Source organism: Macrotis lagotis, chromosome 3, assembly GCF_037893015.1.
Source record: "Macrotis lagotis isolate mMagLag1 chromosome 3, bilby.v1.9.chrom.fasta, whole genome shotgun sequence".
NCBI classification, from domain to species: Eukaryota; Metazoa; Chordata; class Mammalia; order Peramelemorphia; family Peramelidae; genus Macrotis; species Macrotis lagotis.
This window is the reverse complement of record NC_133660.1, coordinates 194,550,669-194,563,876: the sequence shown is the minus strand read 5'-3', so window position 1 is coordinate 194,563,876 and position 13,208 is coordinate 194,550,669. Positions and strand designations below refer to the sequence as shown.

The window sequence follows — 13,208 nt, the reverse complement described above, 5'->3', positions numbered from 1 at the left end:
ACACCCTTGGTGTCCAGATTACTGCTCTTCTAAAATCACTATGATCTATACTTTCATTCCATTTTGGTCACACAGAACAATAGTCATATCCTTATATTCATTATTACCATTTTCTTCTCACCACAATCTCTTATCTTTCTCTCTCACTATGTCTCATTCACATCAAAACTATTCTTCAACTTCCCCAAACTCATCACTCTGGGTCCTTCCTCCTCTCCTAATCTGGCTTCATTTTTTCTCCCTTCAAAATTAGTTAACTAGCTCTACTGTAATTTTTCCTGGATCCCAGCATTGCCTCCACCCTCTCTCCTGCCTTTACAGAGCTAGGTGGGGAGACAGAATACATATACCTAAAAAGATGTCTAACAATTACAGTATAGTAGAAATTATAGTGGATTGAGAGTCATGAGATAAAAGAGTAAGACTGCCGTACAACTGCTAAATAAAGTTGCACAATCTTACTGCAAATTTGTATTATTTAATCTCAATTAAACCTTCAACACAACAATCGTCTTATTCTTCCCATGACTCCTTGTTGTACTTCCCCTAAGGTTTTTCCAAACATTTATTTCTCTTCTCAGACTAGCATTTACATTCCTTCTCCCCCCTAAGAAAAAGACCACACCTTGTATTTTACAAAGAAAATTGAAGCCACATACCATAAACATCTCAGATGCTTATGATTCAAAATCAAACTCTCTCAATGTCAATTCTCCTCCTTTACTCTATATAGTCTCGGAGGAAGGTACTGTCCTTCTTGCCAAGATCAGCCATTCTATTTGCTTTATTCCCTTCAAGTTTCTTCTCTATGAGCCTCCCTTATTTCTTTCCTATCTTCCACCAACTGACTATTTTCCTACTGCCTTCAAGCCTGCCCATCTCCTTCAGTCTCAAAAAGGATTCATCGGAGCCTTCCATCCCCTCAACCTACCTACCTACATTATCTTCATCCTTTCACAACCAAATTTTTAGAAAAAAACTCATTGTCTACAATTCCTTTTTTTTAACTACTTTGAAATATGATTTCCAAGCTCATCACTCAAATGAAATCTGCCTCCAAGATAATCAATGATTTCTTGACAAATCCAATGGCCTTTTTCCAGTCTTCATCCTTCTTGAATATTTTGTAATATTTCAAACTGTTGACCATCCCCTTCTTCTGAATACTCTTTGCCCTGCATTTTACTGACATTTCTCTGTCATAGTTCTATGATGATGAATCCTGCAATTTCTTGGTATTTTCTAGTTAAGCTATCACAAAAACACTAACAGTGTTGTGTCTGAATTCCTCCAGTAGCATGTTATTCTGTTAATCCCTGACAAAGTTCTTGCATTTAAAAAATTAACACTTAAGGTTAATGTTTTAAATGGCTTAAGATCTTCTTCCCCCCCCCTTTATAACATTCCATTACCTTCTCAGAAGAGGTAGGGGTCACAAAGGACTAGGAGTCACTTTTACTATTCCTTTGATTCATACCTTGACATGACCCAAGACTTCAACACCTACTTGCTAATTTACATTGATAAACCTCTCCATTCTTAGCAGGGTTAGCTCTCACCTTGTGGAATCACTCTATCACAGGGATCATACTCAAAACATTTGCAACTCTGCAGAATCTATCAGAAATTATACTCACTACTGTCTTTGAAAATATAGCCTAGGGGCAGCTAAGTGGATCAGGGGACAGAGCACCAGCCCTGGAGTGAGGAGGACTGGAGTTCAAATCTGACTTCCAGACACTTAATACTTACTCAACTGTGTGACCTTGGGTTAAGTCACTTAATCCCATTGTCTTGCAAAAAAAAAAAAAAAAAGGAAAGGAAATATAACTTCATCTCCACATTAAGACAAGCATTGCATTCTAAAATTTAAAAAAAAAGGTAAGCATTGCAGGAGGACTTTATGGAGCTAGTAGTATTAGTATTTCAAGTTATTTTCAAGTTAAAAGTATTTTACCAATTAGATGGCAATACTACTGTTGTTATGTGCATGTGATACAAACTAATGCAACTATTTAGCTAAACGAAGAGTAAAACTCCTAAAACTCTAAGTATGGAGTCAGACAAGTTATATAGACATAAGAGATAATTCTTATGACCTATAAGAATGTCAGGGAAATTCTAATATAAAAACACTTAAATTTTTAGAATCAGGAGGGTATACAATAGAGCAATAGATAGGAACTGATAAATGGGGATTCCAATTCCCAGTTTATTTCTCATCACATTGACAATAGAGATTCCCCCCACAAAATATATCCATTTTGCCCTGAACTCTCCCAAACTCCTTTCCAAAAAAACTTTAAAATAATCCTCAGAATGAATTCTGGAGAGGCAGAACCAGCAAAAGGATGGGCTGAAACAATTTTCCAATTCAAGACAACCTAGAAGTTTGGCAGGAAATGTCTGTCTCACTGGGGAGACAGAGGAGCAAATGCAGAGCAGGTATGCCCCAGCAAGAGGCAGGCCTTGGGAGGAAGCTGAAATGGAGCTCCACAGACAGTGATGAAGTTGGACAACTGGTCGAAAGGAGATTGCAAAGGAACCCTTTGTTGGTCGGGGGGTGCAGAATTGTAGTATATTCCCCATACTTGGCTCTAAGTCAGAATCCCAGGAGCATTAGCACACTAGACCAAAATGGTACAGGAGATCTGGTTACAGTTCCAGGGTGAAAAAGAGTGCTTGTGGTCACTAACAAGAGAACAGGCCAGGAAGAGATGTGACCACAGCTCTCCTTAGATCGCACTACTTTGGAAGAACTGAAAACTCACAGATCCCCCTCCCCAAACCAACTGAAGATTGGGACAGTGGCCTCTCTACTCTACAAAGCCCAATTTTAATATGAAGTTAAAAGTCAAAAAATAGCAAACAATGATCAAACAACAAAAAAAAGTTGCTGTTCTGATAGGGAAGATCAAAACGCAAATTCGGAAGAGGATATCAAAGTAAAAAAATAACTGCATCTAAAGCCTCAAAGAATGAATTGGTCTAAGGTCCAAAAAGACTTTCTGGAAGAGCTCAAAAACATTTTAAAAATAGAAAAAATATTAGAAAAAGGAATGCAAGAAAATCAGGAGGCACAAAAAAATTCTAAAGAAAATAACACCATATGTAAAACAGAATAGGGCAAATGGTAAAAAAAGAAGCACAAGAACCCTGTAAAAAAGGCAGATTTGGCCAAATGGAAAAGTACAAAACCTCAATGAAAAAAAATAATTTCAAAAAAATTAGGAATGGGCAACTGGAAACTAATGATTTCATGAGACTTCAAGCAACAATAAAAAGAAACAATAAAACAAAGTATTGACTATTCTTTTGAGAATGAAAAACTAGATGATGATGTAAAATATATCACTGGAGGAAAAACTACCCTGGAAAATAAATCCAAGAGAGAACATATCAAAATTATTGGACTTCTTGAAAGCATCATCAAAAGATGAGCCTAGACATCATCTTTCGAGAAATTATCAAGGAAAACTGCTCGATATTTTATAAAGGAAAACAGAAATTGAAAGAATCTACCTATTACATCCTAAAGGAGATTCCAAAGAAATTTCCAAGGGAAGTTCAAAGTATATTAGAGTCAAATTCCAGAATTCCTAGGACAAGGAGAAAATTCTGCAAGCAGCCAAAAAGAAACAGTCCAAATAGCATGGAGCCACAATCAGGATAAACAACATTTAGCAGCTTCTACATTAAAAAAACCAAAGGGCTTGGAATAGGATATTCCAGAGAGCAAAGAAGAAATTAGGATTACAACCAAGAATCAAAACTGAGTACAACTCTGTAGTGGGGAAATAGAGAGCTTTCAAGAATTCATGATGAAAAGACCAGAACTGAATGAAAAACTTAACTTTCAAATACAAGACTCAAGAAAAGGATAAAAAGATAAACAGGAAAGAGAAATTATAAGGGATTCAATAAAGTTAAGTTATGTTCCAACATATAAAGATGATATACTTATAAGTCCTAAGAACTTTCACATTATTATCATAGTTAGGAGGTGTATTCATATACAAAGGGCATGGATGTGAGTTGACTCTAATGGGATGATGCCTAAAAAAAATATAATTAAGAAAAATGGATGCATTGGGAGAATGAGAAAGGGAGAAGTAGAATGGATTAACCATAAAAGAGGCAGGAAAAAAGAACTTTTACAGCTTTTTTACATTGAGATATTTTATATCATCATCTAGTTTTTCATTCTTTTGACTTTTTTATTGTTTCTTGAAGTCTCATGAACTCTCATGAGCATAACTCTTGAGCCTTATTCTCATCAGAACTGGTCAAAGAAAATAGACAACTAAATTGAGTACAGAAACTTATGTTATCTTACCTCCAGGGAAGCAGAATGAGAAGGGAATAAGAGATGGAGAAGCAGAAAGGTGGATTGGGGGAGGCAGTGGTCAGAAGCAAAACACCTTTGAGGGAGGGTTAGGTGAAGAGGGAAGAGAGCATAAAATAGAAGAGAAAGAGAAAGATGAGAAACAGAGAGAAATAAATGAGAAAAATAGGATGGCAGGAAATACACAATTAGTAATTATAAGTATAGAAAAAATTTTATAGTAAATTTCTTTGATAAAGGTCTCATTTCTCAAAATAAAAGAACTGAGTCAAATTTATGAAATTACAAGTCATTTCCCTAATTGATAGTCAAAAGATATGAACAGACAGTTTTCAGATGAAGAAATCAAAGCTTGTACATATGAATTAGATTGAGGATTAGAAAAATGAAAATTAAAACAACTCTGAGGTACAATCTCTTACTTATCAGATTGGTTACTATGACAGAAAGGAAAAATACCTATGTTGGAAGGGATAGGGCAAAACTGAGATATTATAGCACTATTGGTGGAATTATGAACTGATATTCTGGACATCAATTTGGAACATCAGTTCATGTAAATCTTTCCAGGTTTTTCTGAAAGCATCCTGCTCTTCATTTCTTAAAGACAATAGTATTCAATCATAATCATATACACAGCTTGTTTAGCCTTTTAGCCAATTGTTGAGCATCCCCTCAAAGTTCAGTTCTTTGCCATCACAAAAGGAATTGCTTATAAATATTTGTTTGCTTTCTTTTGTTTTTTATAATCTCTGAGATACAGACTTAGTAATGGTATTTGCTGTCAAAAACATGCATAGTTTTATAGCCCTTTGATAAAGTAAGTTTTTATTATTATTTATTATTATTATTACCATGAGAACATAATACATAGTAATAGTATGATTACTATGTGATGAACTACTGTAAATGGTCTTGCTAATCTCAGCAATATAATAATCCAAGACAATTCTGAAGGAATTATAGTGAAAAATCATATTCATCTTCAGAGAAAGAATTGATAAGGGGCAGCTAGGTGGTGCAGTGGATAGAGAACTGGCCCTAGAGTCATGAGGACCTGTGTTCAAATCTGACCACAGACACTTAATAATTGCCTAGCTGTGTGATCTTGGGCAAGTCACTTAACCCCATTGTCTTAAATTTAAAAAAAAAGAAAGAATTGATAGAGTCTGAATACAGATCAAAACAAACTTTTTTCTAACCTTATTTTTCTTAGGTTTTTTTGACTTTGTTTTCTTTCATATCATGACTAATATGTGTTTTGCTTGACTGAACATTTACAATCTATACCAAATTTCTTGCCTTGTCATTGAGATAGAAGGGAAGGAGAGAGGAGAGGGAGAGAATATAGAATTCAAAATTTTTTAAAATGAATGTTAAAAATTGCCTTTCCATGTAATTGGTGAAAATTATTTTAAATAAAAATATAACAATTTTTTATGGAATATAAATTTTGAGAACAGAACAAGATAGCAAAATAGAATCTGCTTTGTAGTAAATCATGATTCAAAAAACATTTATTAAATGTCTACCTACTTTGTTCCAGAAAGGATGATTAGATACTGTAAATAAAAAAAATGCAAAATACAAAAATTAAATATTCCCTGCTGTCAAGGATGCAACATAGACACAAAGAAAAGACAAAATACAAAAAAGAGTAAATACAAACTTCAACTTGGAAGACATAGCAGCTTAGGGATCAGGAAACACTTCATGTTGGATGTGACATGTAAGCTAATTTTGAAGAAAGCAGGGATGGGGGGGCTCGAAAAGGAAGAGGATAAAATAGAATACACAATAGACATAGAAATGGAAATAGAAAGGTCCCATATAAGGAATGATAAGTAGGACAGCTTGGCTAAAATGTCAGGTTTTGAAATGGGAGTATTCAGTCTAGAAAGGTGGACTGGAACCAAATTGTGATTAATGGCACATTTCTATTTTGTAAAACACAAAAACACTGTATTTGCTAAAAAGCTTTATTTTTTATAGAATTACATTATTTTTGTGTATTCCTAAATAAAATTTGTACTATAAACAAATATCGATTGACTTGTTTTGAAGAATGTAAAAACAAAACCATATCTTATAAAAGATAATAAGAGGGAAGAATTTTGGAGCTTGAGGAGATATGGCAAAGAAATTACTAAAGACATTTGTTAATTTGTTAAAGTTAATAAATGATTAAGTAAAATCCAGTTACTAATGCTGTCACTTTAATTTCAATACAAGGTATATAAAAAAGCAACACAAATAATACCATCTGAGTATAAAAATATTATGGCTCTTCATCATGATAATGAATATGCACATACATAAATTTTAGTGGTTTCTATTTTGCCAACTATGTTTTGCAATTAAAAACTAATTACTTAAAACTTAAAAAAAAAGACACCATTCTAGATCTATTCCATGTATTGTACTCCTTTTACTAAGTAGAAAACAAATTAACCAAAACTGAATAGAAAGATAGTAATCACCACATGGGGTGATTATTCTTTAACAAAAAGAAATCAATTTAACCCCTAAAATATTTTAATGACTTTGAACAACTAAGTTACAAAATATTCAAATTCTCATCGAAAGATAAATTGTAAAAGTATGAAATTTAGCAAAGTCCACCAAAAACTCATGTCAATCAACCACTTTAGAGTGTTAAAGGGTAAAAGATGACCAATTTTCTTCCATGAGTACATAGGAAAGGTCAACATTACTCTAATTAAATGGGACAAACTAAAACGTAAATGCTCTTCCTTCACTACTTTGCATTTTCTTCCTGGTCCCAATCTGAAGTTTCGTTTTTTGTTTTTTGTTTTTTTAGGTTTTTGCAATGCAACCGGGGTTAAGTGGCTTGCCCAAGGCCACACAGCTAGGTAATTATTAAGTGTTTGAGACCAAATTTGAACCCAGGTACTCCTGACTCCAAGGCCAGTGCTTTATCCACTACGCCACCTAGCCACCCCCGATCTGAAGTTTCTGATAGCTATATCAAACTAAATCTCAGATTGTTCAATGTAAGCTAATATTCCTAAATGGGAATCACCAATAAGCAAAATAATGAACTGTGCTTGTTTTTATCTTTTTATTCCCAAATGGTATTAATAAATAATCTTGATTTTTGCCCTTCCTAACTGATAACACTTGTCTTCTAAATTCTGAAACATTCACTTAAGTGTTCATTGTTTACCACATGGCAGTAAAATCACAGAATTCAGTCTGTAAAGGCTTTGGCTTCATCTTATTCAATCTTCTCACTTTACAGAAACTGAGATCTAGAGAAGTAAAGTTTCTTGTTCAGGGTCACATAACTAGTCAAAGGCAGAACTGGAATTGGAGCTCTGGTTTCTTGCCTCAGTCAAGTATACTTTCCACCCTATACTTTTCACCCTACCTTTCCACTATCTCAGGGAAAAAAAGGGGGGATGGGGCTTAGGGGGCTCTCCAGTGAGACAAGGTAAATTTTAGGATCAGTTTTTTGGACTACAAACAAAACTATAGATGTTACATGCTCAAACCATCTATTCTAACAAGTCCATTTATTTTAAGGAATATCAAAAGCAACCACATTCCAATGCCACAAAAATAATTTAGACAGTATTACTGGAATTCACTGCCAAGAAGACTTGATTTTTAATTCCATTTTTTGTTTGTTTTTTTTTCATTTTATTCATTTAAGACAATGCGGTTAAATATGACTTGCCCAAGATCACACAGCTAGGCAATTATTAAGTGTCTGAGACTGGATTTGACCTCAGGTCCTCCTGACTCCAGTGCCAGTGTTCAATTCACTGTGTCACCTAGCTGCCTCTAATCCCATATTTCTTAAGAAATATACATATGTGTTTGTGTGTGTGTGTGTGTGTGTGTGTGTGTGTGTATAAAATGCATTGCTATAATAAAATAAATGCTCTTCTGTGGATTGATTTAAATGGAGGCAGAGAAGACTAGGTACAATTAAACACAGATCTCCCCACTTAACACTTATGTTATAGAATATCTGTCAAATGCTTGGGATGACAGGCTGAGAAGTTATCATGAACAGAAACTATTTTTTTTTTGGCAGCTAATTTTACAACCAGCTCTAAAAGTTCTTTCAGATAGGTGATATATTACTTAATCTTACACTAGATTACATTCCGTGAAACTGTACTTAATTGATCCACCACAAATTACACCTACTTTCTTTGATTTGTTAATTAAATAGGTTTCCAGAGACAAAGGAAAAACAGAAAAAATTTTAAGGTTTCTTGCCCTTCCAAACCAATAATGAGACCAGCTTTTGGGGAGAAAGGGCAAGTGTCAAATCCTTCCTTTAGCACCTCTCCTCATGTGGCTGGCCCCTCAGACCTCAATAGCACTCCAATCTTAGCCTAAAAATGTAAACAAAAATTCTTCATCATCTTCTTGATATTTAAGAACTTCCATTTTTAAGTGGTATCTGAAATAATTAAGCTAACAAGAAGTTGCAATAGTTGCTTTCTTGAAAATATAGGTGAGCTTTCATTTTGTCCAGATTAGAGAATGATCCCCAGTCACTGATACAAATCCAACAGCACTCCCAGGTCCTCCCAGACAACATTCATCCATGCTAACAAGTGCCACTGCAATGCACAATATATTTACAATTAAAAACATCATTACCTTTCTTTCTTTTAATAGCTTCTTATAGCCATTTGATCCCAGTGATAGTAAGGTAATAAGAATATCTAAAGAAGGGGAAGATGAGGCTCTTCCTGAAATAATAAAGAACAGATTACTCTCATAAAAAAAAAGACATTGCTCTGGGAAAGATAATTTCTAACACGGGCAAAATAAACACAATTTCTTCTGAAGGACAATTATCTTATTTACCTGGATACATCTTGCTGATTTCTTGAATGAAGGAATCACTGAAGCCAGCAATGATAGCACCACCTACTGGAACCATAAAATTTTTGTCCAAACTCTGAACGAAGGCATCTATTCTACCTAATCGAGAACCCTAAAATTAAACGATATGTAATATTAGGTATTTGTAGTAGGATACCATCAGATGTACAATAACTGGAATAAAGAAATACCAAGGAATATTATTAAAATAAGTACAAATTAAATGAATTTAAATAAAAATACTATTTTATTATAAAATTAATTCTCCTAATTAGCAGAATTAAATATTGATCTTTTTCTTCATGAATCAATTTTAACTTTCAGAGAAGTAAAGTAGCATAAAAATATGTACTTTAATCTTAATATTTTAAGCCACTCATGGAAAACAAATGTTAATTAATTCTATAAACCTACCACAGTATAGAATCACTTTCTTATCCATTTACAAAAGTATTTTACCCATCAAATCAGTAAGTATATTTAATACAATTTTTCTTGGTGTTAAATTTTGTAGGACTACAAAAATGAATAAAAGATTCCCATCCTCAAAGATCCTTCAGTCCAGTTTAGAAGGCAAGTCTGTTTCTGGCATCATGGTCAGCCTAGCCTGTCCAGTGGCAAAAGATGGCATGCCAAATTTGGGGAGCAATAAAGTAGGCCAGTTTAGCTAGAAGGCAGAGTTACATGATTGGGAAGAATGAGAAACAAGCATGGAAAGGTAGACTGAAGCCAGACTGAGAAGAGAATTGAATGCTATTTACAAATTTCTAGCTGAATAATAAAAAAAAATGCAATCAGAATTTGAAGTATAGCTCAAAAAAAATCTAAAATTTGGACCGGCAGAAAGTATTACCAAGAGAATATTCCATATAGGTGAAACATCATAAATTGACATAAAAAAATAAAAATGGATATGACATAAATAAAAGAAGAATAACTTGAGTAGAAGATTCATGCTTTCCCTTTCTCCCTGGAAAAACAGAGAAAAGGAGATTAAAAACACTCCCAAAGGGGAATGGCATGGAGACTTGCAGAATCTAGGGGGACAAAATGCAGAACATGCATAGAAAGTTAAACTATTCTCAGTGGTTAAAAATCACTGGACCTTAGCTCTGACTGTTATTGGCACACTTTCCCATCTCTCAGCTTTATTTAGAATGAATCATTTTGGGGGGGATGGGGGAGCAGTTAAGCAGGGTTAAGTAACTTGTCCATGATTACACAGTTGAGACCAAATTTGAACTCAGTTCCTCTCCTGACTCCAGGGTCAGTGCTCTATCCACTGCATGGCCAAGTTGCCTCAAATGAATCTTAACTATATATATATATATATATATATATATATATATATATATATATATATATATATAACCATATACAATAGATTAATATTACAATTTATCTCAGTCTAAGCAGGAAGTACAATGAAATAGAAACATAGAAATTTAATTATTCCTTACAAGCAGAGTTGCTAGTCTCCCCAAACATACATTCAAGATTTAATGGTGGGGGCAGAGCTAAGATGGTGGCAGGAGAAAAGCCTTTCTTAGGAGCTCTCTCCAAAATATTTCAAAAAACCTTGAAATTACGACTCTAACTAAATTTACAAGAGACAGAACCCACAGAAAGATCCAGTGAGGCAATTCTCCAGCCCAAGGTAACCTGGAAAATAATGGGAAGGCTCTGCTTCACAGGGTTGGACGGAACAGCAGCATGCTAGAGGGAAGGAGCTTCAGTCTTCTGGGAACAAACCCAAGGCACCTGACAGCAGAAGCAGTCTCCTGACCTGCCACCCCAGGGAGCTCCAGGCACAACTTGGAAGATCAGCGTCTGCCAGAGTGAGCATGGAGCCCAGGCAAGTGTGGCCCTCCTCAGTGAGGCCACAACCCTCAGAGCAGCCAGATCCCAGGAAATGGAAGCAGGCCTATGGAAACACCCAGTAGCTGCAAACTGATTGTTCAGCCCACAGAAGGTAAGGGAATGGAGGGAGACTGATGAGGTCTATCCTCTGTCCCTGGGACAGGACTCTGGGTCTTTGACCATGTTCAGACCCTGGTTGCAGTTTGGGGGCCTACAGGGGTGCACTTGTGGTCATTCAACAGACCAGGAGAGCAGTCAGAGCCTCACATACTGAGGTCCTTGCAGGGGTGTCCCCAAAAGCTCAGGAAGCACCCTAAAACCAGGCACAGGCTGAGGAAATGAATAAACAGGAAAAAATAAATAAAGGAACCTGACCGTAGACAATTACTTTGGTCCCATGGAAGACCAAAATATGCAATCAGAAGATGATAAAGTCCAAGCTTCTGCATCTGAAGACTCCAAGAAGTTGGGCTTAAGCTATGAAAGAGCTCAAAAAAGATTTTGAGGCATATGAAAAACTGCTCTAAATCACTAATTAGAGAAATGCAAATTAAATCATCTCTGAGGTACCACCTCACACCTCTCAGACTGGCCAATATGACCAAAAAGGAGAATGATCAATATTGGAAGGGATGCAAGAACTCTGGGACATTAATACATTGTTGGTGGAGCTCTGAACTCATCCAACCTTTATGGAGAGCAATTTGGAATTATGCCCAAAAGGCAACAACAATGTGCATACCTTTTGATCCAGCAATACCAGCACTGGGTCTATACCCTGAAGAGATGATGAAAAAGGGTAAAAATGTCACTTGTACAAAAATGTTCATAGCAGCTCTGTGGTGGCAAAGAAATGGAAACTGAGGGAATCTCCATCAATTGGGCAATGGTAAACAAACTATGGTATATGTATATGACGGAACACTATTGTTCTATTAGAAACCAGGAGGGATGGGAATTCAGGGAAGCCTGGAAGGATTTGCATGAATTGATGCTGAACGAGATGAGCAGAACCAGAAGAACTTGTACACCCTAATAGCAACGTGGGAGTGATGATCAATCTTAATGGATTTGTTCATACCAACAGGGCAACAATCAGGCACAATTTTGGGATATCTACGATAGAAAATGCCATCTGTATCCTGAGAAAGAATTGTGGAGTTTGAACAAAAACCAAAGACTATTATTTTTAATTTTTAAAAATAGTTATCTTATTATGTAATTCTGCTATAAATCATACTTTATGTTTCTTCCTTAGGGAAATGATTTCTCTCTCATCACATTCAACTTAGATCAATGCATACCATGGAAACAATGGAAAGACTAACAAACTGCCTTCTGTGGGGGGGGGATTAGGGAAAAAGCTGTAAAATTCAAAATAAATAAAATCTTTCTAAAAAAAGATTTTGAAAATCAATAAGGGAGGTAGAAGAAAAATTGGAAAGAGAAACAAAGAGAGATGTAGGAAAAACATGAAAACGAAGTCAGCAGTTTAGTCAAGGAGATCCAAAAAAATGCTGAAGAAAATAACATATTAAAAACTAGTTTAGGTCAAATAGATAAAACAGTTCAAAAAGTTATTGAGAAGAAGAATGCTTTAAAAAGCAGAATTGGCCAGATGGAAAAGAAGATAAGAAAGCTTTCTGAGTAAAACAAATGCTTCAGATATAGAAAGGAAGCTGATGACATTGCAAGAAATCAAGACAAAATAATTCAACACCAAAAGAATGAAAAACTAGAAGAAAATGTGAACTATCTCACTGAAAAAAAACAACTGATCTGGAAAAAAAAACAGATCCAAAAGAGACAATTTAAAAATAATTTGGCTACCTGAAATTCATGACCAGGAAAAGAGTCTTGACTTCATTTTTAAAGAATTTCTACAGAAAAATTGCCTTGATATCCTAGAAACAGAGGGCAAAAATAGAAATTGAGAAAATCCACCAATCTCTTCTGAAAAGAGATCCAAAAAAAAAAAAACAACCCCAGGAATATTATAGCCAAATTCCAAAACTTCTAAGTCAAAGAGAAAATATTACAAGCAGCCAGAAGGACACAATCCAAATATCATGGAACTACAATCAGGATTACACTGGACTTAGTAGCATCCACATTAAGGGCTTATAGGGCTTGG

At 35.1% G+C, this 13,208-nt stretch overlaps 1 protein-coding gene across 2 annotated transcripts in view; it reads right to left on the bottom strand.

Moving 5' to 3' along the window:
• The window catches only part of SEPSECS (Sep (O-phosphoserine) tRNA:Sec (selenocysteine) tRNA synthase), an 80,941-nt gene that overhangs the window by 19,076 nt on the left and 48,657 nt on the right, over positions 1–13,208 (bottom strand). For both annotated transcript variants that reach the window (XM_074229690.1, XM_074229691.1), the window contains exons 7-8: positions 9,197–9,326; positions 8,987–9,078 (exon numbers count right to left, since the gene is read on the bottom strand). In XM_074229690.1, the coding sequence (XP_074085791.1) occupies positions 8,987–9,078; positions 9,197–9,326 (222 nt within the window). The remainder of the gene's footprint in view (positions 1–8,986; positions 9,079–9,196; positions 9,327–13,208) is intronic.